The sequence below is a fragment of the Colias croceus genome, chromosome 5, assembly GCF_905220415.1.
Source record: "Colias croceus chromosome 5, ilColCroc2.1".
Classification (NCBI taxonomy): Eukaryota; Metazoa; Arthropoda; class Insecta; order Lepidoptera; family Pieridae; genus Colias; species Colias croceus.
Genome location: NC_059541.1, coordinates 6447503 through 6475502, shown reverse-complemented (window position 1 = coordinate 6475502; position 28000 = coordinate 6447503). Strand labels below are relative to the sequence as shown.

Below are 28000 nucleotides of genomic sequence, written 5' to 3'. Positions count from 1 at the left end.
AAAAGACTTTTTATTAATTTCTTTATTAAAACACCCTCCACAATTTTCTTGTTAACGTTACACTCATAGTACAATTCTATGTACTAATATGCACAAGTACTTATATACAATGACTTAATATACACAATATTTACAACATTTTTTATTATAGTTCACATTATTACATAATTTATGGGAACATCTATAGTAAGTAGTAGGTTAATAGAATTTCAAAAGAGTTTGGCATTTATAAATAAATCTCTGATAAATAAATAGTTATGCAATAACGAAAGCCTCTACAAAAATTGACTTATTTGATTATAAGTAAAATGACTAGAGTATTGTTTAAATACTTTAACTTATCACATATAATTTATTTGGAATGATTTCGCTTTAGTTTAGAAGTATACAAGAGCGTATACAATGCAATTCAATATAATATTTACATTACACCTACTTATCACACAAAATTCGAATTCCTTATCATCCTTAACACCGTCTTTCACATAAACTACAAAAGAGAGATTTATTTAACCCGATTTTATTTTTCTAAAAGACGATGTAAAGAGATAACTAAACTACTTAAATATATGTAAGTATGTGATCCTAGAGAACTGCACTTCAATCAAAACCTTTACGTACTTGGAATCGATTTATCTCACGATAACTTATACTACAAATTAAATAATTTTAATTAACTACAATTTAATGGACACGAATGTTTGGCACTTCAATATTTTCATTCAATTCGCAGTCTTTTCGAAATTCACTTTAAAATACACGTTGGATTTTAGTTTTTACCACATTTGTGAGAGTCTTCGTTCATGAATTATATTGTTCGTGGCATCGTGATGCATTCATTTAGAAGTAAAACGCGGATTAGAAAAGATGGTTGTTAGATTTGGCCAATGTCCCGAGGTGGTCCGATAGTAGATAGTTGGGTGGTGCGACTCCCAGGAGCGGGAAGCCCGAAGGCTGCCGGAGGAGGCCGCAGCCTCCGGCCCATTTACTGCCGCCCACGCCGCTTACCGGCGGCTCGGCGCCACCGCCTACGCCGTTCAGTTCCTCACATAACTTGTTTGCTGGAACAAAATCACATGTTCTATATTTAAAAATAGTCTTATATGTTGGAAGTAAGTTTTTTTCTAGTCGTTGCAATAATTATGAAAATATTAATAAGTAGCATTTGCAGTATGCAGTTGTTGAAAGTATAATCCTTTAAAGATTAGAACGATTAAAAACAAGACACCTTATAAATTTCAAGAAAATATATCAGTATTGGCTTAAAAGTGCAAGAAATGCTTATATGCTTTACAAATTTTGAAAAATAACAATGAATGATGGATTTTCATCCATCACACAATCTATCTTATTAAAAGAAATGACAGATAGTGTCGTGTAGTTACTATCCCACCAAAAACATAAATGTAAAAATTGGAGCCGAGTTCAATGGTTGACTTAATTTGCCAAAAAAGAAATGAGATCTAATTAATGTGTGCCAAGTTCTGCAGACAGTCCAGAAATTTATTTATAAAGATGTATTAAGTTCTTAGGTTGACTGAAAACTCAATTGTTTTATTTTCCCTTAGAGAACAATGTTTATTCCAAAATATAACTTTTTTAATTTGAATAATATAATTATTTTCACAAAGCAAACAACTAATGACCTATTGAACCCCATAATTTGATGAGGCTAGTTTTTAGAACTTCACAAAATATAAACAGTATGTAAAACTAGCCTCATCAAATTATGGGGTTCAATAGGTCATTAGTTGTTTGCTTTGTGAAAATAATTATATTATTCAAATTAAAAAAGTTATATTTTGGAATAAACATTGTTCTCTAAGGGAAAATAAAACAATTGAGTTTTCAGTCAACCTAAGAACTTAATACATCTTTATAAATAAATTTCTGGACTGTCTGCAGAACTTGGCACACATTAATTAGATCTCATTTCTTTTTTGGCAAATTAAGTCAACCATTGAACTCGGCTCCAATTTTTACATTTATGTTTTTGGTGGGATATCATTACTTTTTGTACAGAAAATTACTCTGCAAATTTGATTTACTTTATGAATATAATTATACTTTTTAATTTTTTATATACGATTTTTTTTTTATTTTTTCTTGCGGATTCTTTGTATGGTTTGTTTAGTATTATTTTCTATATTTTCTTGTATGTTATGAATGTCAGCGCACATTGCCCCGTCATTATCTGCAATTTTTTAAACTCGTTTTCTGTTTAAAAGATTACATGATTTTCTAAACATCCAGCGTGAATATGTACACACACATGTAATTACAAAGATGCAAAGATCGTTGTAGAAGAATCGTCGCTTTACTCCATGACGTTACGGTATTGCCATGACGAGATTTTGAAATTTTACTCTAAACGCACCTAAAGATGTTTCACTTATATTAATATTAATATTACGCAAATTAAATCATTTCGACCTTCGACAAAGCCTTCTTCCATTACACTGAAATTAAAAATAAACTAAACACTCATAAATAAAGAATAAAGAAATGTGAATTTGTAAAATTATATATTATTTTTAACTGTATGAACAATATTTTTATTACAATTTTCTTTTATTTTACGTTTAATAATAGTTTTGAATAAAGAAATCATGCAATCGAAGTAATCCGCCCTAGCGATACTAGCGCGAGTGAGTGTGATGTCAGAGGCGCTTCGAATCTACAGATGTTTCGCGCTAAAATATGTAAACTTCATTAATCTATATCTCAGTCATTTATTGATGAATTTCAAATTTTTTTTCGGCCACTGACTAGTTTTGATCTATTTTTTAAGACTAGTAAGGTGAATATACTATTTTCTATTTTTTTAAACTTTTCCATTTTTCCATACAAACAAAATTTATGTCATTGAAAAAAAAATTAAATACAAATAAATTCAGTATTTTCTGATTTTTTCCTTTGTACACTCACTATTACCTAGCTGATTACAAAATTTGAACTTTCTAGGTCATCTGGAAGTGGGTTAGGTTTTGTATATGTCTATAAGTCAGTCAGTCTTAAAAATTGCGATTTTTGGATATTAATATCTACGCAACTGTTTAATCTGTATTTATGAAATTTAAGGTTCTTGTTTATCTTGAGGTCCTCTTGATATGTACCAAATTTGGTTTATTTAACTTAAATAGTTTTCGAGTTATAAGGGGGTGAAAAGTGGCTCGAAATGGTTCGTGTAAATATACACACGGCTGCTGCTCGCCAGTTCTCTTCGCTTGAACTCGGCTTGACACGCTGCCGCGTGTCTAGATTTAATTTAAAAAAAACATGTGCTCTGCTATTATTTATGATAATTATGATTTAAACCCAGACACGACTAATCATAAGTGATTCAATATGTAGAGACTAGAGACACAAACTATTAGTTAACTAGTGTGTACTATAAATCAGAATAGTGCTATACAAATAAAACAGATGCATTCAATCTGTCCGAATATGAAATCAGGTTGCAGTCGGAGTGGTAAACATGAAATAATCGTGTTAACACAATTAGGCTCTAATCACCTAATCCTTGCTATGCGGCTCCGTTGTTTATTCAAGCCTGAGTGACAATCGCGCGAACAATTAGCGCAAATGAGCCGAAGTGAAAATCTGGCGCGGGTGGTGGCGTGGCGGGGTGGTAATGTGATTAATGCCACAAGTCCGCCATTATACGCCGCAAACTCTCTGCTCTAGCCCGTTGCCTACCGCTCTAATACAAAATAACACTCGGCACTCCCATGCTGCAAAACTCAGGTACATTGCCTTACTTGCATGCAGGTTAAGAGTTTTGGCTCTGGGCACATTCTTTTTATAGGATACGAAAAAGGCCTCGTTTGTAAGTTAACATGTTATGATCGTTAAAAACAACATTAGGTGTGAATTTCGTGAATATAATATGAATGTAAAAACATAAACTTAAATTTCAGTTTAGTAATCAATAAGAAATCATCTATGTAGTTACATCGTCTTAACATTCACATGAAATCAACTAATCGCTCAATGAACGAATCTAATGAAATTTACGCATCGATTTACAATTAAAATGTTTCAACAATGATTAAAATACCGTCGCTGCGTTAAACGGCAATCGTCGAACTTGACCCAGATTCCTTTGTTCTATTTTCACAAATTGTGATACCATTATCATTGAAGAAGTCGCCTTTTCAATGCATCGTCTAAATTTAAAATCTATTTTGAGGACATATATTTATATCGTTGTAATCAGCCTTGTTATTTTCTCCCACGCCAGTCTTGTGTTCAACGTTGCTATTGGTTGAGTACATTCAAATGTATGCGTGATTCATCCGTCTATAATTTCAACAATCAGTGTTTATAAAGACGTAAAAATCGCTGCTCAAAATATCTCACACTATTATAGAGTGTTTAACTGAACTGTTCGCTAATAAAATGCCTATATAATTTGTGAATTATGCTCTAATAACTTCATTATAATTCTGTACAATGTTTAACGCTGACAATGTAAATTGCTAAATACATAGAATCCCGAAAGAGAGAGAATAAGCATGATTTTTAATATTGCTCTACATTTCGACAATAATAACTATTAAGGTAGGTACTTCATTACTTGAACAATAAATTGAAATTAAAAATTTCAAATAATGTTACTTTTGATTTTTAAATTAAAAAAAATATACATTATCATAAATCCCTATTTACATATCAATATATCAGTAAATAAATATTAAAGATGAAGAATTATTTACGCAAAGTATAAATTATATCATGGAAGGTATATTTTCCATCAACAGTAGTCCAAACAAAATAGGCTGATAATGACGATGATGGTGAACATAAGCCGCGGAGGTCATTTAACTTTTATATTATAAACTCATCGGGATTTGTACACGACAGAAACGAAGAGAATTCAGCTCAACTCACATACTTTTTATATTTTTAGCGTTGAAAATATTATTATTCAAGAACACCGAATAGCGAGGATTTCTACGAAATTCATCAGCAACATTTTAATTGTCCAGCGTTATAAATGACCGTTCATGAAAATGTAGCGCAAGACAAGAGATAGAAAGTTAATCACAATAATTAATGGTTCATTGTACATTCTATACTCACGGAATGCGTTGATTTTATTAGTAGGTAGGTATGTTAATAATGAGTATTTTGAATAAATGTGAGCTTATAAATGAGACAAAACCAATTTTTTAATAAAAAAAGTACATTTACATTTTTTCCAAACAAAATTAAATGTTTTTTTCCTTATTTTTTTCTTTCTTTCAAAACGTCAAAATACCGAAAAATAATTATTTACAACTCGTTCAGAAAGAACTTGCTACAAAAAGCTGTAGCTCTACAAAGTTTCTTGCCCGACCTTCTTAAACATTGCTCTTTTAAATACAATGCACTGTAACAACATTAATTCACACATCAGAGAACTATTCTCAAACAAAGTTATTAGTCTACGTTTTAGTGTATTTTTTTTAATTTTGAGACAATACCAATGCCATTATTTTGATTGAGTGCTACGAGCTACGACATCATGCAACTTATTTGATAGTTTAAAATGGGGGATGGACTATTTTACGCGGGTGAAATACTTATTGCTCCATGAAAAAAAATAAGTGCATAAGGTTTCAGTCAACAATCAGTATAGAAAGGTGAAAATTACCTGCAGAAGTAATAGGCTTCAGATCAGGCGGTGAGAGGTGTGGTAACGAGTGGTGAGTTGTTTGCGAGGGTGGAGGAGGATGCGGAGACGACGCTGGTGATCCCGGCTTATCCCGCTTTCCCTCCGCCTTCACTGGCGTCTCCCCAGCTTTCTGCTGCGCCAGACGTTCTTGCTTGCGGAACTTTGCGCGCCGGTTTTGAAACCATACCTGAAAAATAGATGTGTTTGAGGATAATGAATACTTGTTCTTTTGTGGCATATAGATTATTCATGGTCTTAATGTATATTGTATAATGTATATGCATATACTATAATTTAGGTGCAGCTATTGCTGGAACCTGTATTAAATGGTCTCATTCTTTCATCTTTTTTAAAGATATTCTCTCTGAATTTATAATGTGAGTTAAGAAACGTTCAATAGAATCTTAAGATATATAACTGAGCAGTTAGCGCGTCACACGTTTAGAATTCAGAATATCCTCGTAAAGATTTTGGCTATGAACATCTCTGATTTACAAAGCAACCGAAATACATAATTATCTTACTGTGCACACACTATTAAATGAGATTTGGTACATTAACATTGAATAGTCCGTTAAATTCAAAGGTCTGTTTATTAGTGCATGCTTAAATCAGCCAACGTAATTTTATGTGGTATACATAACACATACTAAAAAAAATCAAAATAGTTATAGTAATAGTGTTTACATACAAAATCTCGAAACAGACAGCTATAAAAACTTGAATCCGAACGGGCTTGCAGAAACGCATCCTCATAGCACGAATTTTAATGCAAACCGTTTTATATTCGTTCCAATGCGCGCAAATCCGAATTGATCGTAATTCAATTTCATGCGAGAGATAATTGCAACTGCCACTGGCGCTGATTGGGCAATGTTCGAGTAAAAAACGCCTCGTCACGAGTATCCCACTGTCGACAATCATACGCACGCACTGTTTGTTCATCCACGTCCTCTCTGATGATGTTTGCTCGCTTTTACGTTTTTTTTACTTAATTTAATTTACTCGTCTCCCTTACTAATAAAGTAATGATACATTTTAATACAAAATATATCAAAAATAAGATAATAGATATTCTTACACACGTTTAACGTTAATACACGTGACGCATACGTACAATCTGCGTAATTCTTGGCAGTGATATTGACCGACGTTAATGAACTTTACTGTTCTAGAAGACGAATAAATACTTCATTATTATACCAATTCGTCATATCTAACATTTGGCCATACATCACGAATACCTTTCATCAGACGTCTTCAAGACTCGTGTTAGTCATGTAACTATCAGATAACCAATACAAGTTCATTAAATTTCCCATCTATTTAATTTGTTACTTATTTATGTTAAAAGAACTTCCCATCTATTTAATTTGTTACTTATTTATGTTTATACCAAATTTTTCAATATTGGCACATTTTGTTCATTTTAGCAGCAGCAATACATAAATTATTATAACATGAAACAAAATTAGCAGTACTGAGTAACACATTTCCTAATTACAAGGAAACTTGCAGCAATTTCAATATCCAAAACGGACACTTTATGAGACGTGTGACATTGGAATCGAAATATATCGGTAGCAGTAGGTAAAATGAAGGGTATAGTTTGTCTTGTGTCACAGCAACGGGCACCTGCTATGCATCTTGTGAAGGTGCATCCGCACTACATCATGCACTATGACATATGGCAATCACAATTATGATGCGAATACTTGGCAGTTGCCTCGTGTCTCACATATGCATGAGAAAACAACAATATAGCTGGAAATTGTTCTGGGATTGTTAAATTAGTAAGGAGCAGAAAATGAACATACAACATTTTGAAATTTATGGTATCTACAGTTAATTTAGTTGAATTCCATTTGCTCACTATGTAAGAACTTTAATGTCATCACGACTACTTACCCATCATAATGCTTTATTTTAGCTCATTCAGTTGATCCGTTCTGTTGCATAATTCAGTATTAAATAGATGTATTTTAAAAAAATCTACGAGAAGACCAAGTTGATTACAATGTGTTAACGTAAATGACAATGTTTCCGCTGAAAATTATACAAAGAAAAATATATTTCACAAAAGAAAATAGACTCATTAATCATTATCATAACAGTGTAGTTCACTGTTCACTGATCAACTCAAGCTTTGTTCATGAAAAAATAGTGTTATTATGTGTTTTGCTGGCAAATGAGTTAAAGTATCGATGGATAGGTTTAATTTATTATTCAGATTTAAGTATGAAGCATAACTGGTGTATTTAACGGATTTATTAGCGTATTTTATTACACAAGTAGGTACACACGGCATTTTTGGGGTAATTGTTTTACTAGTTTTATTGTGATTAAGGAACACAATATGTAATCTCCTAAATATACCAACCGACTTCAAAAATGTTTTGAAACGATGTTGATGATTCTTTCTTTATTTGCAAACTTGCCTTCCGTGATTCCAACAATTTGAATGCAGTTAAGGTTTTGTTTAAAATATTTATAAGGAATGGATTCGTTGATCCGCTTTTTATTTTTTGCACATATTATGTCATTTTTTTGTAATAAATTATCGGAAATTCTGATATCCCTAATATTCCTTATCTATTAATATAATATTATAAATACGAAATAAACTCTATTTATCTCTTCTTTACGCCGAAATTGCTGTAGATTATAGATTAATTAATAATGTAACATTACAGGCTTGTATCTTCAATTACTTTTATTTCTTTAAAATATTGAAGAAAGATAGCAACAATTCGCCCACCCGTACCGGATCAAATTGAGCTCATGGTTGATTCGATCACGAAATAAAAGATTTCTAAAGTTGATCATTTCCCTGAAATCTAAGAGAAAATCAGTTCTTCCAAGTGTAAAGGTCCCACGTACGTGCCCAGGTTAACCAAGCGGGAAGGCTCGCCGGCGTCGACTAACGAACGCGCCTCGCTTGATTGGCGCTCGCGGGTCACGGACTCACGGAGCGATCGCCCAGAGCACCACGCCTTCCGCATTATTTCCGAATTGGAAAAAATCAAAGCTCCAACGTATGCGGCATCCGCAAACAAACAAATAATACAGAACCACCGCCAATACAAATGAGTAGCGATACGATATACGGCGAACGGAATGCGAAGTCGCTGTGGATCCGAGCGTGGGCTCGACGCAAATAAACGTCCACCGATGTGTTTGTAGAAATTTGTTGCGATGTTTATCGAATGAGATGCGTGCCTCTAATGTAAATATTTCGTTACAATTTACTGGTATTATTTCCAATCATTTTATCAAACAAAGCTGACATTTTAAGAACAAAATGTTATGATCCTTCGATGTAGCTTAAACCCACATAGCTGATTCATAATAGTTAATTAATAATGCTAACCAATACACAAGATAAACTACACATAATATCTCAATCAAACGTCCTTTAACGCAAACTATATTCCAACAAATGCCAACAATAAATAATGGCAATGGGCAATTAAGCTCGGGGTCAGAACAATCGGCTCGGCATCGAAATGCACTTTGCAAATGAACCGAATAGGGCGGGGGCGGTGCGGGCCAGTGAAATGTAATTAAACACGAGATGCACGCGCTCAGATGCAGCCTCCGATCTGTGCCAGATGCGATGCTGATAAGCGATTGTATCATCATTAACGAAATTAAATTGATTAGCGTTGCGTTCTATTATTTTAGAATATTATTGGATACTAGAGGTAACCAAGAAACAAACAAAAAAATAACATGGAAAATAACAATATATCTAGATTTTGTTTTAACAGATTAAAATAAGGAGAGAGAATTAAAAGAATATCTAATGTGGAAAACAAAAGAAAGATAAACAGAGGATATTAAGTGATTAATGCACGTAGAAAGCTTTTCGAAGGACTTATAAACCATGTTTAATTAAAAAGTTTTTTCAATGGCAATTCATTTCATTTCAGTCGAAGAGTCAAACCCATTGATTAAACCAAGGATTAAACACACTTATTCCTCGTATATGACTTATTTCTCGCAAACAAAATGTATTGTCACAGAAACAACGTGTGTTGACAGTTCAACCGTGGACACCTAACACAAACCGCGAGGGTAGTTTGTGCAAACAATGGCGAACAACGGTTTAGTATTAAAATAAACAGAGTTTCGCATCGCCATGTGCGCTCTGACGGGCGAACTGTAAACAGCGGCTAATGTATTCAACGGAACCTTGCTGCCAAACTTCACCAGTCCTCGCCGAAACTCAAGCCTGTTAACAGTTGAACGTACCGCTTTATCTGAATATCATAAATGTTTCAAATGCTACCGACATACCCGAAATACAAGTACCAAAAACGTAATTTTCTATTCAATAAGCTCTATTTCTATCCGTGAAATAAAGCTTTATCATTTTACGAAGCATTTGCTCAATACAAAATGGGATAAGTATTTGCTTAATAGTAAAATATAGGCACGATTACATAATAATCCGTAAAAGTAGTGAATACTCTCACCGTTTTTCTAGTTGCAAGACATGAATAAATTTAAAAAATAATATTTAAGTATAGTACTAAAAATACACTTTAATACAATTTTAAAACATAACAAGGTTACGTAAAGTAACAGAACCGCAACTGTGAAAACGTTTGCACAGTCTATCTGTACATAGAGGTCGGGTCGAGCGTCTTTATTTGACACGTTGTAACCATCGAGGCGTATGAAAAACGAGAGGCCGCGCGGAATGATCTAATTGTATTCATTAGCCGGGACCGGGCGCGCAAATATTGGCTGAAGCCGGCATAGACTCGCCTGGGGCTCTCCGCACTCCGCCCTGAACCAACGCCTTTCATCTATATCTGTAGAATTCTCTAGATTAAACTCTAGGAAGGTGCTTTTTAAATCTATATTTTATGTGCGGTTTAAGGAACAGCGTGTTCGTGTCTCGTTGACTTTTTCATTTATTCGTCTGGAAACGTTATAATTTTCTCTAAGTAATTATTTTTGCTTGAAATGTATTGCTATTTTATACTTTAACTAATTGTTACGATTTTTCATCACAATATATTCATATAGTAGGTACCTAGTTGAAAAATCAGAAACCTATCCATAGAGAATTAAATAACTAAAATGTAGCATATATATCAATAAGATCTAAGAATGTCAAGTAAAAATATAGTTATTTACAAAAAAAAAATCGGTAAATATTAAGAACCAGTAACAAAGTACAATTTAATAAAATATTTATCCAATAAAAGATAGCAAAAAGTTAATCAGTCGTCAGCAGAGCGGCCGAGCGATCAAACACCAAACACACCCTCCTGTTTATACTTAGCGGATGAAAAGGCAACATCGAACGCCCCGGAATAATATTAGCTACCCTCAATAATCCATCCAACTCCAACATCATAATTTCGACTGCCAAAATAATCTCTATCACCATCAACATAACCTACATTTTAGCTTGCGCGAATATAACTTGTTAAGTCATTCTATGATCGTAAGTTTTTTTTACTAACCGGTAACATGTGTTAACATTTGCTTATAATCCAAGATTAACACATCATAATAAAGAGATGAATACGTAGTTTACTTAGTCCGTATGTCGACGCTATTCAACAGTATTTAGTGAACAGGTCTGTGCGATTAATAAATATACAGTGTTAAATAAATAAATCAAAAAATTAAGTTTCGTCTTTACTCTATATCACGGACCTAGTAATTTCTCTATTCTCATTCGTTTGAAGATAATGCCACTAATGAGAAGAGAACATCAAATTAACATTAACAAAGAATAACTAACAATATTCCGTTCAGGGTGACAAATGATCATACTTAATCATAATTATTTCAAATTAATTTCTGTACGAAAAACTGCAGAAGCGTAGCAATATTTAAACCAAATTTGATCTCTTATAGATATCAATTGATAAAGATAAGCTTTAATATTACCACATACTACAAAAAATATATTACTTTGCTATCCTAGTTGTCTGACTGTAGTACTAAGTCTACACTGGTTAGGTGAAGTCCCTACAAAAGACAATTCCACATAAAAAAACATTATCAAATTTAATTTCATCACATCACGTGACGCAGCTCCTTTTTTGTAACAAGTCAATGAATTTTTAATGTTCCTATGTCCTGGTTGCAAATAGTTGGCCAGTGTAAGCCCGCGACAGATGTGACCCTCGTGAAACACGCTCCATTACCTACAGCACTGTATCCGTGGACCGTTCCTTTCATAAACATTTTTATTTATGTTACTCAAATGTGCACTATCACTTCTATTATCACCAATATTTTTTTACGCTTGATGTGAAACAACATCATTTCATTGGTGCATTGATTGAATTTTATTAAGTTTACTTGTTCATTTGTTCTTAGCATTTGTATAGTATAATTGTGTGAAATATATGTCATGTTTAAACCACAGTACCGAAGATCATATTATTATCCTTATCCTATACATTTTAGTAAACATTTTTTCTACACCTCTACTTTATAAATTAAAACGATAAGTAACATAGAGCTGAATCTATAATCCAAATAAAGCTCAACCCACACTAGTCTGTAACCTACACCAATTTCAAATACAATAAATCATTCGCTGATTGACCCAGCACTTCCATGTTCGACATTGAAATTAAAAATGGCACAGATTCGAATCAAATTGACAGATCACCGTGATCATGCGTGCACGCTTCCGAGACAATACGCTAATCAGTTGATCTAACGGCACGTGACACGGCAAATAAGCGATACAGATCGGCAGATGTTACCTACAATCATTGAATTCACCCTTGTACTAATTTTTCGTCGCACTTAAAATTAAGGTCAAAATTTGTAACTAGATGATATTATGACCTGGCTTCATAGATTTTTAATTCGTACAGAGTTTCAATGTAGCTCTACATTTTAAGGGCTTCTTTTTTTGTATATAATTAGTATTTTATTTTTATGATAATAATTTGAAACATACGCTTTTAGCACTTTATACATTCCACCATAAATACATGAACCTATTTTAAACTGTTGTTTTTTTTTTTTAATAAATGAGTTTCATTTGTAGTCTTGAAGTAGGTAGGTATAAGATGGTATAAGGTATGTAGCCGGATGGTATAAGGTATCCACGGCTTTCAACATTGAATTCATGTTTTTGAAGGTACTTAAACAACCAACAGATGGATATCTCATATTTTGATAGACTCTCAGTTTATTATATGAACGGAGTGAGCGTTAAATGATTCGAGAACTGGTTGATTAATGTACTACGTGGGGAAGAAAAATGAAATAATGTATTGTTAATGCGCAGACAATATCGGCACTTGTCCCTCGCACTAAATGGTTTGTGAACGAAGCCATCGTTACGAAGGGGGCAGAATCACTTTAAATAACGATTCGCCTAAGATTTATTTTAAATAAATGTGATATAATACTCTTGACGTATCATATCTATATGATATAATCCTCAGTTGGTCATTGTAAATTTTGTTTTTATGTGGTTTTGAATACTTTGTGTTAGATAATATTTTCTGCTGAAACTACCGCAGTACCTACCTTACCCTCCCAGCTCCTAAAGATTTCCGCAAAACAATTCGGCCATGATAGCCGTATATTCATATCGTACGATAGCTTTTGACATTTCGCCTATGTTCCCCTATTTGGGAAAGTTATGTGACATTGCTATTTTAACTTTTACACATTTATGTGTATCTTAAGTGTATCTCACATATAAAAATACCGAACGAATTAATAATGAATCAATTAGAATATATATTTCATTAGTTCGCATCTTTATAAGCTTATTAATTAACCAAGTAAAATTAATCTAAATTTAATTAACTCCCAAATTCAAGAGTACATATCATTTTTATTTTAAGGACATTTTATCATTATCATATCTATAAAAATACTTCTATTTATAACTAAATACTTTACCATGAACATAAACTATAAATAATTTTCATAACGTGTGAAAGTAACGCATAAATATTGCTATAACTCCCTTGACACTCCAAAAGTAATTCCATGCCGTATAACAATTTTCTCTATTGAAATTGTAGTTTTATTTTATAAGGGATGCACTTGATCCCATGGCGTCTCCAGGGACTGCGCAAATCGCGAGCTAAATGAAAAATAATTGTGGGAATGTAACATGTCTGATGTCCCTCATGTAAATAATGATAACTGATAAAAAGATTTTCTCACGTTTAATGACAAGGCCATAAATATAACTTTATTGTGGGTCAAATCAAAATATAATACAGTGGTTTTACAAACAAATTAAGAAAATTAGGCATCGACCATGTAGGTAATTCTTAGATTTAGTAAATTTATCATAAAGGTTGTCGCTGCTTTTAATAAACTTTTAATTTCAGACATTTAGGTCCTATATTGATTATTTTAACAATTAGTTACAATTATGCATTTTAACAATTAGTTACAATTATGCATTTTAACAATTAGTTACAATTATGCATATTAACTAGAGTACCTATACCTACCCTAATAACACTGCTGTTGAAGTTTCAGTGTTTATCTATACTTTTATATTATAAAGCTGAAGAGTTTGTTTGTTTGTTGTTCGTTTGAATGCGCTAATCTCGGTAACTACTGGTCCGATTTGAAAAATTCTTTCGGTGTTAGATAGCTCATTTATCGAGGAAGGCTATAGGCTATATTTACGCTACGACGAACAGGAGTGTCACCGCGCGGGGCAGCTAGTAGGATATAAAGAAACCCATGATGAAGTAATAATATGAATATTGTTACAAAGTTTTGTACAATAATATGTATCATGTTATATTGTTTAAACGTGTATAGTGTATTGCCTATTATAAAATGCATAGTATAGAATATAGATAGCCAAATAGGAATATGAATATTTATATTAGGTACAATAATTATAATTGAACTGCAATATGAAAAACACTAAATTAGCTATGTATTTGTATATAATATCATCTATTATAGATTTATTTTACTTTCGCCGAATATTCATTCAAACTGTAAAAAGATGAGGGTAATAACTTTTAGGGGTAGAATTGTACTAAGATAATAAGTTAATGATAAATGCATTGGGAAGTGCGGAATGACAACCTCGTATCGTCTCCGCATTAGCAAGCCCTCTATTTCCATTTTAATAATTTAAAGTGCTCTCTGCTCTATATTCGAATAAGTTTATTTATGGATATTTTTCTAACGATTTAAACAATAATGTGTAAATAAATGGCATTCTACTACGACATGGTACTATTAAAAAAAATTCAATAGAGTTCTTTACTTTGTACGGTGATGGTAATCGGTGATGGTCTCACAATGTTATTAACTAAGTACTTTCATTCCTTCAGGAATATTTCAATATTGTCTCTTTTAAATTAATATAAATATCTTCCATACTTCTTGACCAGTCATTAACTATTTAGCTTCCCAGTACAAGGACCGTCGAATTCAATAATGTGACAGCGGAATAAACAGCGGAATATTGCAACAAACGTCATGTAGGATCGCACGCATCCCGTGGGAGACACAGGTCACGGGCTAGGACGTAATCGTGCGTACGATCGCAGCTTCCCACGATACGATATACTGAGCTACCGTATCGAATGTCACGCCCTTCAAATGTATTAACGCACGAGCCGTGCTTTGACATCCTCATTACATTATCAACAAGCTTTTTCCACGATAGTACCGAGCAGATAAGGAGCTGTGTTAAATTTGATTATTGGTAAGATATAAATTATTAAACGTGCTTTCGTTCTCACCAATAGGCAATGTGATCTATTTTTATCTTATATACTTTCTAACTAGCTTCCGCCCGCGACTCCGTCCGCGCGGATGTCGGTCTTCGCGTGGATGGTTTATTTCTCCATTTTGAACTGGGAAGACGTTTCTCACTAAATTAATATTAGACCCGTATAGTGACCGTGTGTTGGCGGTTGTACAGAACAAAGTCTATGGAGGAAACTGAAATATGAAGATTTTTTTTTCCACGTATTTTCCCAGGATAAAAAGTATCCTATTTTATGCCCAGGATAATAAGGTATAATTATACCAAGTTTCATCGAAATCGAACCGTCAGTTTTCCCGTGATGCCTTCACATACAGACAGACAGACAAAAAATTTTTTAATCACATATTTGAGTTTGGTATCGATCCAGTAACACCTCCTGCTATTTATTTTTTCAATATTTTCAATGTACAGAATTGACCCTTCTACAGATTTATTATATGTATGTATAGATATCAAATATCTGCAATGATTTTAAGAATTTTAAGTAACAATTTACCATTTATTTTCGTTTTGAACAAGCAACGGAACCTAGAATATGCCTGATATATATAATAAATAAAGAATTTATTTCACAGTATCTCTTTCCTAATTATTTCAATCTCTAACACCCAAAATGTAATCTACATAATATCTCATATAGGATGAAAACGTCAAGCCAACGTTAAGTGATTAGTACTAAGCCTGCCGCGAACCGCAATCAACGCTATTAACTACGGGTCCTAGTTTCATTTAGAGGTCATTACGTTTGACAAACATTCAAATAAAACCACAAATTATTTTGGTAGAACTTGGCACAGTCTTCGTGTAATAATTAGGGTAAATTGTGCTTATTTATGACATACGAAATGAAGAAACATAGTAGGTATGCAGGTTTTGGATTAATAGTTTCTAAAATTCGACTATGTTTTGGACTTTCTACGAGAACGTAAAAAGGATTAACGTTTTACTTTTTACTTGTTTTTTCTTTTTGTTACAGAGATGAATGTTTATACCAATAAAATATGAAAATCAAAACACATACATAAACTTGTAATCCTACTAATTCGGTGCGATCAGATCACATCACAAACAATGCAGTGCATTAATAAAATTTCATACCCCATTAAAGCAAGTTATAACAAACAATTTGTGGCAAGTGCATCGAATCGCACGCGCAAGCTCTCGAAGCCGCGTGGCGGGCACGCGCGCGCGCCACCTGCGCGGCTGAGGGATGAGGGAATCATTGTCACGTGTCATTTGCCTATATACAAATATATGAAATGCTGTTTGAAGTCATGGAGGAGGTTATATTAAAATGTTTATAATTTATTAAATACTAATGGTCCACCCCGGCTTCGCCCGTGGTAGGTACATATTTCGCAATAAAAGGTACGCCTATGTCCTTTCTCGGGTATCAAAATATCTTCATACCAAATTTCATGCAAATTGATTCAGTTGTTTAGGCGTGATTGAGTAACAGACAGACAGAGTTACTTTCGCATTTATAATATTAGTATGGATTTATCAGAATTGAAAAGCGTTGACACCATGTAGAGCTAATTCATTGTAATAATTTCTTTGCCACTTATACAAAAAATAAGAATGAATTTTAGAACCTGTAGAATTTATCAATAGTGTGAACGATCAAAATATATTATTTCTAATTTCTATATATATCTCCTAGATTATCCAATTAAAAGAAAGCAATTTTGTGCCATTTAATTTCATAGTTGAGCTTACTACTTATTGCATTTCATCTTATTATTTTATATTAATGAAATAATATTCAATGTTACCAAACAAAACAAAGAAACAACCAAATCTAATACTGCAAAGGTGCATCGTTATTCCAAGCAGCCTTTCGGTCCCCAGGGTTCCTGAGGTAAGATCTAAGACATGGAGCTGGATTGACATTTTGCTGGCATTCCCGCCGGTAGCTGTGTCAATCTTTATTGCATAGCTGGGGCATACAGGCCGCCGTCAAGTGTCATATTGTAGATGACCAGCACTCAGACTATTGGGACAAACCCCTATAACTCGAGTGAGATTATAAGATGAGAAATCGTATTGCAACAATACATTTTTGCTTGATCGTAAAAATGAATATGGATAGAGCAATAACCACGAATTAGTTTTTGAGGCGAATTTATAATTTATATTTTGAGTAGTGAATATGAACCTTTACAATTTTATTGTTTCCAATAACCAAATCTTTTAATTTAAAATATTTGCACAATAACAATAAATTGTATCTGGTATAATTCATTTACACGTGCAGGTAGCAGTGTGTAGTGCATGAGTAATTAAAACATTGTATTACGTTGTTCAGAATAAGTTAATGTTTTAGTTCTACTTTATAAAAGTAAATTGTAATCGTTACTACAATTCTACCAAACCATCTAACCTGCAGCATTGAAACCAAAACATTTGTAATCACATAGATATTTATCGACTCGGACGGAACCGTATCGTGATGGATTAAATTGCCCTGTCCCTATGACAACGTGGGCACGGAAAAAACACCTCGTGTATTATATACCATCTGGTCATTTTTCAAGTGATTCCTTTTGCTCTCCATTCGCAGGTGGCCTTGCTTTTATATCAGAATTTTATGAAATCACGATAAATAGGTAGGTTGGATATTTGAGCTCCTACTTACTAAGTATTGAAATCTGTACAATTCTGTACATAAAAAAATATTATGAAGATATATTTTAATGTTTCAATTGAAAAACCACTATAATTAAGTTTATGTTCCATCGAGAGTTGCTCATGCATTCATAGACCCAAATAAAACCAATTGTTTAAATTAAACAAATTATAATTTCCATTGAAACTTAACCAAAAACAAAATCACAAACAACAATCAGCTCACGGTTGTCGAATAAATAAAAATTATTTTATTACGAATATATTTCCCTCGTACACTACAATGAATACTGTATTTACCGCGGGTCGCATCCCAATTTTAATTGTAATATGTGAATTCGTATTTTGCAGGCGAGTTTTAATTATCAGGAGTCGCGCTCGCTTGAGTTACGCGACCGCTCACAATATTTATGGCAACTCCCGACCATTCCGATACACTTTTTAACGTAATGAGCGCTTGTTGCTAGCAACATTGTACGGGGGTGCGGGTGGCGCGTGTATATTGCTTTACGATTGTTTTTCCATTATGTATTATGTGTTTGCGGTACTTTTGTTTACTTTGCTTTACGTGGGCTTCTGAATATTGGATATGCGGCAGTTCGTTACAGAGATTATCATCTGCGATATTATAGCCGTTCATTCTTCTAATTGCAACATTAAAAATTCAGTTGTGAGAAAATTAACAAAAGGTATAAATAATTTCTTCAGTTTAGCAAGCAAAATAAATACCTACCATCCTAATTATTTATTTATGTCAGTACAGCAATAGTTTCCGTCGGCATCTTCAAAAGAAATATAAGATTAGGATCGGCGAGTCACAAGCTAAATCCATGTGATCAGTTGTACAGGACGACGCGCAAGTAACCCGGATCCGTTTAAATATTCAAGAGGAGCACACGTCGCAGTCGAACCGCCTTAAATAAAAATGAGCGCCTATTATGAAATTAACAAATGCCGCGGAATGTCTGCTACGTTTTTTTCCACCGTTCCCGTCAGCCGCGGCCGAATTACCGGACACTAATTGGACTGTGGAAATGCAGTGACGGACGGAAAAGCAATATTTTTTTATTGCTCAACGTGAATATATCCTAAGTGGTTTGATTATTATGGCCAAATTTACGCTTTCTGCAGAGCTATGAAGGGACTTGTCCCGCAGTACTACAATTAATAGAAAACAAATGATGATTTACGTTAAATTTTATGACGTTATAAAATTTCAATATGTTGCTTTTATAATATTATTTTACTATTTTTGGGATACTTTGTGCTATTTTTTAAATTCCAGTTACAAACTATTATAGTGGAAAATTTCAACTTATGTATTTTTAAAACGTAGATATTAAACTATCATCGTCATATAATTTAAAAAAAAATGAACCCCTTGAATATAGATAACATTCCTCCAATCAATCAGTGTAGAAAAACAGAGTAGTCCCTTCCACAAATAGGTATATAAATATTTTTCTTACCTGTACTCTCGCTTCTGTTAAGTCTATTTTCATCGCAATCTCCTCTCTCGTGTAGATGTCTGGATAGTGTGTTTCTTGGAATGCTCTCTCTAGTTCTTTTAGTTGTGCTGATGTGAACGTTGTCCTGATTCGACGCTGTTTCCTTTTTTCGGTTAAGGATCCCTCGTGACCGCCATATACTTTATACGGTAAGCCGGCTGTTGACAAGAAACATATTTTGACATACAGCAAACATTGACAAAACGGTATATTGCACTCATCATAATGCAGGCATTAGTGCTCTACCATCGAAAAATTGTTTTTGCCTTGGTTAAACTACTTGTATACTAACGGTTTAGTGAATTATACGATTGATAATCCACATATTTAAGTTTAATTCCGTAGATTATAATTAATTTACCATCAATTAGGTAAATAATATTAAATTTATTTAAAAATAGCGTGAGTATTCTAAATGAAAATGAAAGAAAAGCTGCAGGATGTATTATAAGCGGCCATTTTGTCTCCCCTCCGAGAGTGCGCCCTCACCCAATGTAGGTACCTACAAATTCAACAATATACCCTTGTATTTATACCTACATATTTAGGTTACACAAGGTTTGCTATTTAATTTGCATACAAAATTGTAAATTATATAATATTTTTATTAGTCGTTATTTTATGGCACAAAAGACTTAAAAAAATACATATTTACATATTATATTCTATTGTATACATTTACGGCAATATATTATCATATTTTTTTTAATACATATTTATAATTTTGGTCTTATTAAATTGAATAAGTACTATCCGATTTTAGTATTGTCTTGGTTCATTACTATACTTCCATTGCGATAACAGATAAAAAGTTTCAGGGAAAGCTAATTTCAATCTAAAATTGAACTAAGTGTTCATAAAAATTGGTTGTTCTAAATTTGTAGATTACAAAAGTTATATTATGTTGAGTTCAGTAGAAAAACTGTAAGGTAGGGATGTCGCGTGGCATCCGTATTGATCGTAACTCGTAGCCGACGCTACGCTAGCGTGCTACGACTGAAGAAAAACTGCACATAATTATCTAACGGAATAAAATAAACTCGGAAATATTATGTTATTTAGTTGAATCGATTTGTATTTCATAATATATCCATGTAGCAATCTTTAAGCCCTTATAATGCTTAATAAATATAAATAGTAAGTAATTTAAAATAATTTGATTTACAAGTCGTATATACTGTCTTAGAGTTTGCCTTTGTGCTTTGACTAAGAATAGCAATATTATCAAAACCAAGAGAAGTCTGGCACGGCCTTAACCAGTACGTATGACGTATAAAATCCTGATAATTTTGATATTCAATTAGCGAGTTGTACAAATCATAATGGGCTCGTATTAGACATAAGAGACGCGGACATGCGGCGGGCAACGGAAGACCGCAGACCGCACGCGCACAGCGACAATTACCTCAAATGAACCGGAATTAATCGAGACTCGCTTCTTGGCCGAGCTGCGGTCTCATTTACATTATTAATAGAGGGTGCAGGGGAGGGAGGGGAACCCAGCGCTATGTCTCTGCTCCCCGCCCGCTCGCAATTTGCGGAACCTAATGAAGAGGATCGCAAGATGTTCCATTCTTATGATCTTTAATTTGAGTTTCCAGTTCGTAGGTCAGAAGGGCTCGCTCATTGTTATTGCTACTTCTAATATCCGTTTGCATGTTACATAATGATTATTATGTGTATTCTTTTTACAATAGATTAAAAGTAGGCACATAATTCGTAACGTCATAACTAAATGTTATCATACTGCGATCACTATTAGATTTCTATTTCTGTTCTAAAGTCTTCACTGATAAGTCTTTTACTTGATCTGTTACATAATCGTGTTAATGTTATATGTTTACAACCAAACATTTACGTATTCCTAACATTCCTGATGATACAAGGGAGCACGTGGCACTAATTAATCGTCAGAGAGCGATTAATTCCCAGGTGATATGATCCGTGACTTATTCGACCCCCTAAGCACCTCCTCACGAACCAACAACAGCCTTAACTAATTACAGCGAGGTGAAACTGCCTGCGGAGAAACGAAGAAAGTCGAATATTATGTATATTTTAGAATATTAAAGAAGGAATAATAAGAAGTCGGTTAAAAATTCGTGCTATGTTCTGTTGACAGTAAAAAGTAAGGGTTACATTAAAATATAGTCCACTATATTCTAGCGAATCGGAGTTGTTTTATCTCAATTTATCAGAAATGCTTGGCATCATTTTTCTCGCGTCACGCAGGAAGTTTGTAGACATCCATAATGCAACCTACGTCGACGCGTCATCGCGGCATATTGCGCTCAAGCCGCGGGAAGGGTTACTACAGATTAATGGACATCAAACGTAGACGTATCCAAAATTGTACTACTGTATAGCAATAATTCTTTATTTTTTTAATCCTATCACTTTAATGTTGTCGAGATAATCAATTGAAATATTGTGATGTAAAACGGCCATAAAACACTTCTAAAAGTAATGCACGAAAGCAATTTATTTTATATTTGCAAATAAACATGTGGGTAAATTTACGTAATGGTAGCTATAAAATTTATATTTTCGAAGACGAAGTAAAGTGTGTTGGCGTTCAGAGCTCATAAATATAAAGAATAATATTTAACTGCTTTCGTATTGAAAATGTATCTAATAATTTAATAACACTTTCAACATTAGATACAATATATAATTATGTATAGGTAGGTATGTCATATCATATACAAAACGAACAAGCAAAAGTTGAGATCATTTGCTTTTACTTGAGCGCCACAAATACATTTGTAAAAGTTTTCTTTCCGTGTAGAATCTCTAGAATAACATAACATTGTAGAAGTTACGATCGCGGCTTACGTACGACGCAGTTGAACTGTAAGATATTGCCTTTTTTTATGGCCCACTCAACTATAGTATACTTTGCTGGGACAGAATAGATCACATGATGCGATAAAATATTGCTCTCGGTCCTGGCAGCAAATCGAATTAACCCGTCCACTTGCATGCAAAGGCGAAGGCGACATGAGAATAGAAATTGCGATATTGGTTTAGGATGGATGCCGGGATACGCGGTTTTCCCTTTACATCAAATCAAATTGAATAAATATCTACTGGCTATGTAACATTGAATCCGAATTGTGTAATAGCACTTTTATGTTGATATTTACAGTGAATTATACAAAATGTGTAATTTTTTGTTTATTTATTTGAAACTACTTATGAGCAATTTGTTTAATAATTTATAGATTTATAGATAAAGAAGGCACTAATTTAAAAATTAATTCGTTGTACCTATATGAAAACATTTTTATTTTAAAATTACCAATTGAATCATTTGAAAGTTTTTAACACGTTATGTTTTATTTTCTTTTCTCTATTTTCCTTAAATAAATTACAATTTACAGCAAAATACTCACTAAACCTTATTAACGCACGACAATTAATACGCCAAGTTATAATTAATTTCTGTATGATTAACGGGAATAATCCGGGCTTACTCAAGATTACATGGACGCCTGAGGTGAATTATTGTGTTTCGTGGGTTTGGGTCTTAACGAAAATTAACGAACAATGAACTTTAACATGACTTACTGTATTAAATGAGAAATTTAAGAGACAAAGTTTTAAGTTCTTTACAAAAACTGGTGATAATGTTTTCGATTTTATGTGCGTGGAATAGCATTTAGTTTTGACTGCCATGTAAGGTTTTGTTTGAGAATGCTCTCTTATACTTGGGTGTCCTCCCCTTAAGATTCTCGCGGACGCCACTGCCAATTAGGGGCGCAATCGCTCACGCGGCAAGAACTTGGCGCCCCGCTGCCCTCCGCCCCGCCCAAAGCAACTACTCTTTGTTACAGTCGCCGCAACCTTTAGCTTCCATACTCGTTCGCGGAATGAAAACGATTTTACTTTACAACAAATTCATTTCAGGAAAGTTGGATTTTGTTGTTAATGGAATTAAGACTAATTAAAATTGTTCACTGCAGCACACACGTACTTACCTATGTAGGTTTGATTTTTTTATTTTTCGTAATAAAGAATCTTGCATAGAAATAATTTAAATATGAATACACTACCTACACTAAAATGTTATACCTACGTCATTTTACAATAGATATTATGGCATTGAAATAAATTCAGATATCTAATTTAAAATTAATAATAGGCCCACTTTTAAGAGTAAGATGTATCATACAATCTTCTCTTGTTATTAATTTATAAAAAAAATATTGTTTCTCTAAGTATTGAACTTAAACTTCTCTATGCCATAAATGCAAAAGTTTTTGAGGATGGATGGATGAATGGATGTTTGTTACTCTTAAACGCAAATATTACTGAACCGATTACAAAGAAATTTGGTATTAAGGTAGCTGAAGATCTAGAATAGGACATAGGCTATATGTATTTTAACACAGAAATCCCACAGGAACGGGATCTATGCGGGGTTTTCTTTGAAAACGCGGGCATAACCGCGGTCAGAAATCTAGTTATGTATATTTTATACAGTAACTGTATCATTTAGTGACAGTTTATAGAAAATCGTTGTATCCTTTGCCTGATGTTATAAACATACTAACTTAATTAGATTTTTTTTTCGGTTATAAATTTGTAATTTTATATAATTAAAATATACCTACATACAATAGTTTACCTTGTTATCTAAAATAACAATAATCGTCGGCTTCAATACAATAAACAATTCGGTAGGTGACTGTTTACCACAAAGCGAACTTATGTTTTCCACATAATTATAATCTCTAAATTAACAACCAAATAATCCAGATAATAGAAAACAAAAGGTTTTGTTTCAAATAAGAAATTTATGAGACATATCTGTAATAATAGGTGTAAAATGAAAACATTATTAGGGACATTGATCCAATGAATAATTAGTGCAGAAGCCTTTTTACTGTTATTTTGCCGTTATATTGACTTACTATATTTTATTAATTTTAGATATGCTATACAAAATAATATGGTTTACAACTAAGCAGCTGATACTCCGAACTTCCTCTAGAAGGAATTTATTATTTTGAATCTATGCGCTGAAAGGGTTCGTACCTATTTTATCAGTTCCCTACAAATATTTTACATTTTTACCGCTATAATAAATATTTAAATACGTATAAATGGCAAACCGAAACCTCTCCTTTCATGTTTTGTCTGCTATTCTGAACGTAATAACATTTTATTACTAGTACGGACAGACTACCTCGCTTGCGATGACAATAAAAAAAAAGACGTGTGGCACTCGGGGACTGCGGCGGTTAAGCTATTGCATAGCATGCCTTCAAGCCACACCTCCGAGCCCGTCGGAGTGGGGAGCGTGAGGTTTTTTCGTTACGGAATTTCTCGGTCCCCGCGCTCAAGGCCCGCGATTGAAGCTATGCAATAGCTTAAAAAGGTTTTGGAATAGGACCAGTTAAAGTCCCACTACAATCACCATAAAAAATGTTTAATCACAGTTAATGCTATTTTAACTATCTTTTACCTTTCTATAAACTCTAATAAAATTCTATTCAATTCAGGAGACACATAGAAAAATTCCATTTGATTTTCCTTAGCCCTCTCATGATAAAATTATTAAGTTAATTTGAAAAATAAAAGTACCTTTAGAACTGCAGAACTTTTTGGTCGGAACTGCAGATATAGAAAACACTTTACCGACAACTATACATCCATCTAATATTATAAATGCGAAAGTAACTCTGTCTGTCTGTCTGTTACTCAATCACGCCTAAACTACTGAACCAATTTGCATGAAATTTGGTATGGAGATATTTTGATGCTCGAGAAAGGACATAGGCTACCTCTTATGATGCCGGGGCGGACCGCTAGTATTGTATAAATATAATTAACTAGTGGTCCGCCCCGGCTATGTGTATGGACAAATATTATGTACTAGCTTCCGCCCGCGACTCCATCCGCGCGGATGTCGGTCTTCGCGTGGATTCTCCATTTTGAGTAACTCTGACAATGATATCTTATAAATATCTATTGGACCCAAATACGGCTAGGCCTATAATAATACGCAACGTGTGTTCGCGGTTCTACAGAACAACGTCTATGGATAAAACTGAAAAATGAAGATTAATTTTTTTCTACGTATTTTTTCAGGATAAAAAGTATCCTATTTTACTCCCAGGATAATAAGGTATAATTATACCAAGTTTCATCAAAATCGAACCGTTAGTTTTCATGTGATGCCTGAACATACATACAGACAGACAGACAGACAGACAAAAAATTTTTTAAACACATATTTGGGTTTGGTATCGATCCAGTAACACCCCCTGGTATTTATTTTTTCAATATTTTCAATGTACAGAATTGACCCTTCTACAGATTTATTATATGTATAGATTTATTTATGAATGCCCTTCGAAACTTTTTTGTTAAAAGTTTTTACTTAAATACGCATTCTTTTTAGTTTTTAGGGGTGCGTACCCAAGGGGTAAAACGGGACCCAATTACTAAGCCTCCGCTGTCTGTCTGTCTGGCTGTATCTCATAAACCGTCATAGCCAGAAAGCTAAAATTTTCACAAATGATGTATTTCCGTTGCCGCTATAACATAAAATAGTAAATAGTAAAAAGTAAAATATAAAGGGACCCCATAGTACGGAACACTACGTGCGCGAGCCCGACTCGCACTTGGCTGGTTTTTAATAATATGATGTGAAAGCATATAAATATTCTTAATAATATTAGAAAGTTATAAATAAATACAAAACCTTTACTAAAATGAAAACCTTTGCTTCAGTTCATGTTTGTTTTTCATAGGTATCGTAACCGGGCCTGATGATATATAAAAGTAAAATATGAATTATACGTCATTTTTACTTAAAAAATAATTGGAAACAAGATGTATTTTTTTATTAGAAATGATAAAAAAGTTGTAATTAGAACTGGAATAATTTAGTTACACTTTCTTACAAAAAGTTCTAATCTTAATTGAAATGTATTATATTTATACCTACTTAATTAAAGATATAAAAAGGATATATTTAAGATTTTTTTTACCCAAAATAGTACAGAGGAGGGAAAAAAGAAATATTTTCATCTCAGCGCATTATGTCCTTTTCTCACATGTTCATGTATATTTTTTTTCGAATATAAAAATATCTTATAAAGTATTTATGTTATTCTTGTATTGCAAAAACGTTAATCATAGTTATTATAGAAAGGTTGATTACATTAATTGAAGTAATTAATTTCTGTAGATTCCTACTAGATAACTTTTAGAGATAAGGGTTAAAAATTATAGATAATCCGCATTATAGGTACTATATTTGAATGAAAATTACCACTAATTTATAAATTATAATATTTGAATATATTTACATTCTTTACAAACCTAATAAAAAAATATTTTATCTGATCATCATCATGATCACCATTTTAAACACTTAAATAATGATGATAAAAACAGTATTATTTTAAATAATGAAATATTCATTTATTCAAGAACCAAGTATAACCTACCTATCTAACCTATTGATAACGATATTTTCAATTTATTATAAAAACGTATAGACACGATCATTATAACAAAATATATACCTATCAAGGAGAATCGCATTAATACTCAAATATTTGAAGGTACTTCATCGAATCTATCAATTCTTGCAGATGCACAAACGAAATATTATTTTTTAATGTTTATTAACTATGTTTTAATACAATTAAAATGAATACAAAAAATACAAGATACAATTGGCCGTAACAAACTTGCTACGCGCTACGAGACGTCTCGTAGACGTCGTAGCAAAGAATTATGTAATTAAGCTAGTTTTCTTTCTGATTTCACAATGAAAATGATAATACTTAGCCTAATTTACTGTCTTTGTAAGAATTATAATATAAAATCTTAAACTGACCCTTATTTCAATGTATTTAACTACTTACGTTGTAAATTCATAGCTGGCGGGAAGATGTGATGATTTCTCATAGCCGCGTCTTGTGGTCGCGCACATTGTGGCGGCGGCGGCTGGTAGCGCATACCCTGGTATCGGTAAGCAGCCTGGGACATCTGCCCGCAGGAAGCCAGCTCGCCCCAAGACAGCTCACCACCACCCGAGCCGAGACATCCACCCTCGAATCCACTGCCGGCACCGCTTAGATACCCGTACTCCATTTTCAGCGTTATAAGACACTATCTAACATCTATTAAAAGAGACAATTAAAAGAATTTGAGCGCTGAAGATGCAGCGCGCCGCGCGGGGCGCGTGCGACTCTTGTAGGAAGCCGCGAGGGCTCACAACCGCATAATTGGATGAGCAGCGAGTATATCGAATTATGCCGATTACAGATGGTATCGGATCTCGAGGATAGTTTTTGCCAGCGTGGAGGACCGCGCGCTCGCCCCACTCGAAATCGAATGATAAGCCTAATTCAATAAGGGCGAGCCTCGAGGAGGGGGCGGGGCCGCACCCCTAGACAGGCCAATGGCCGGGGCTGCCGGCTCGCC

The 28000-nt window shown here is 33.5% G+C and overlaps 1 protein-coding gene across 1 annotated transcript; it reads right to left on the bottom strand.

Moving 5' to 3' along the window:
• On the bottom strand, positions 1–27667 carry LOC123691847 (paired mesoderm homeobox protein 2A-like). Its single transcript, XM_045636431.1, has 4 exons — positions 27439–27667; positions 19514–19710; positions 5639–5846; positions 1–1061 (listed from the first exon to the last, which is right to left on the bottom strand). Exons 1-4 carry the CDS (start codon positions 27665–27667, stop codon positions 859–861), a joined length of 837 nt encoding a protein of 278 aa, XP_045492387.1. The 3' UTR covers positions 1–858.
• Positions 27668–28000: the final 333 nt, after the last annotated feature.

Excerpts from the sequence above, each read along its gene's own strand:
- LOC123691847 (XM_045636431.1), bottom strand. The coding sequence starts at position 27,667 with ATGGAGTACGGGTATCTAAGCGGTGCCGGCAGTGGATTCGAGGGTGGA. Across the intron at positions 19,711-27,438 it reads GCCAGCTATGAATTTACAAC|CCGGCTTACCGTATAAAGTA; the intron begins GTAAGTAGTTAA and ends TCTTGTCAACAG. Across the intron at positions 5,847-19,513 it reads TAACAGAAGCGAGAGTACAG|GTATGGTTTCAAAACCGGCG; the intron begins GTAAGAAAAATA and ends TCTATTTTTCAG.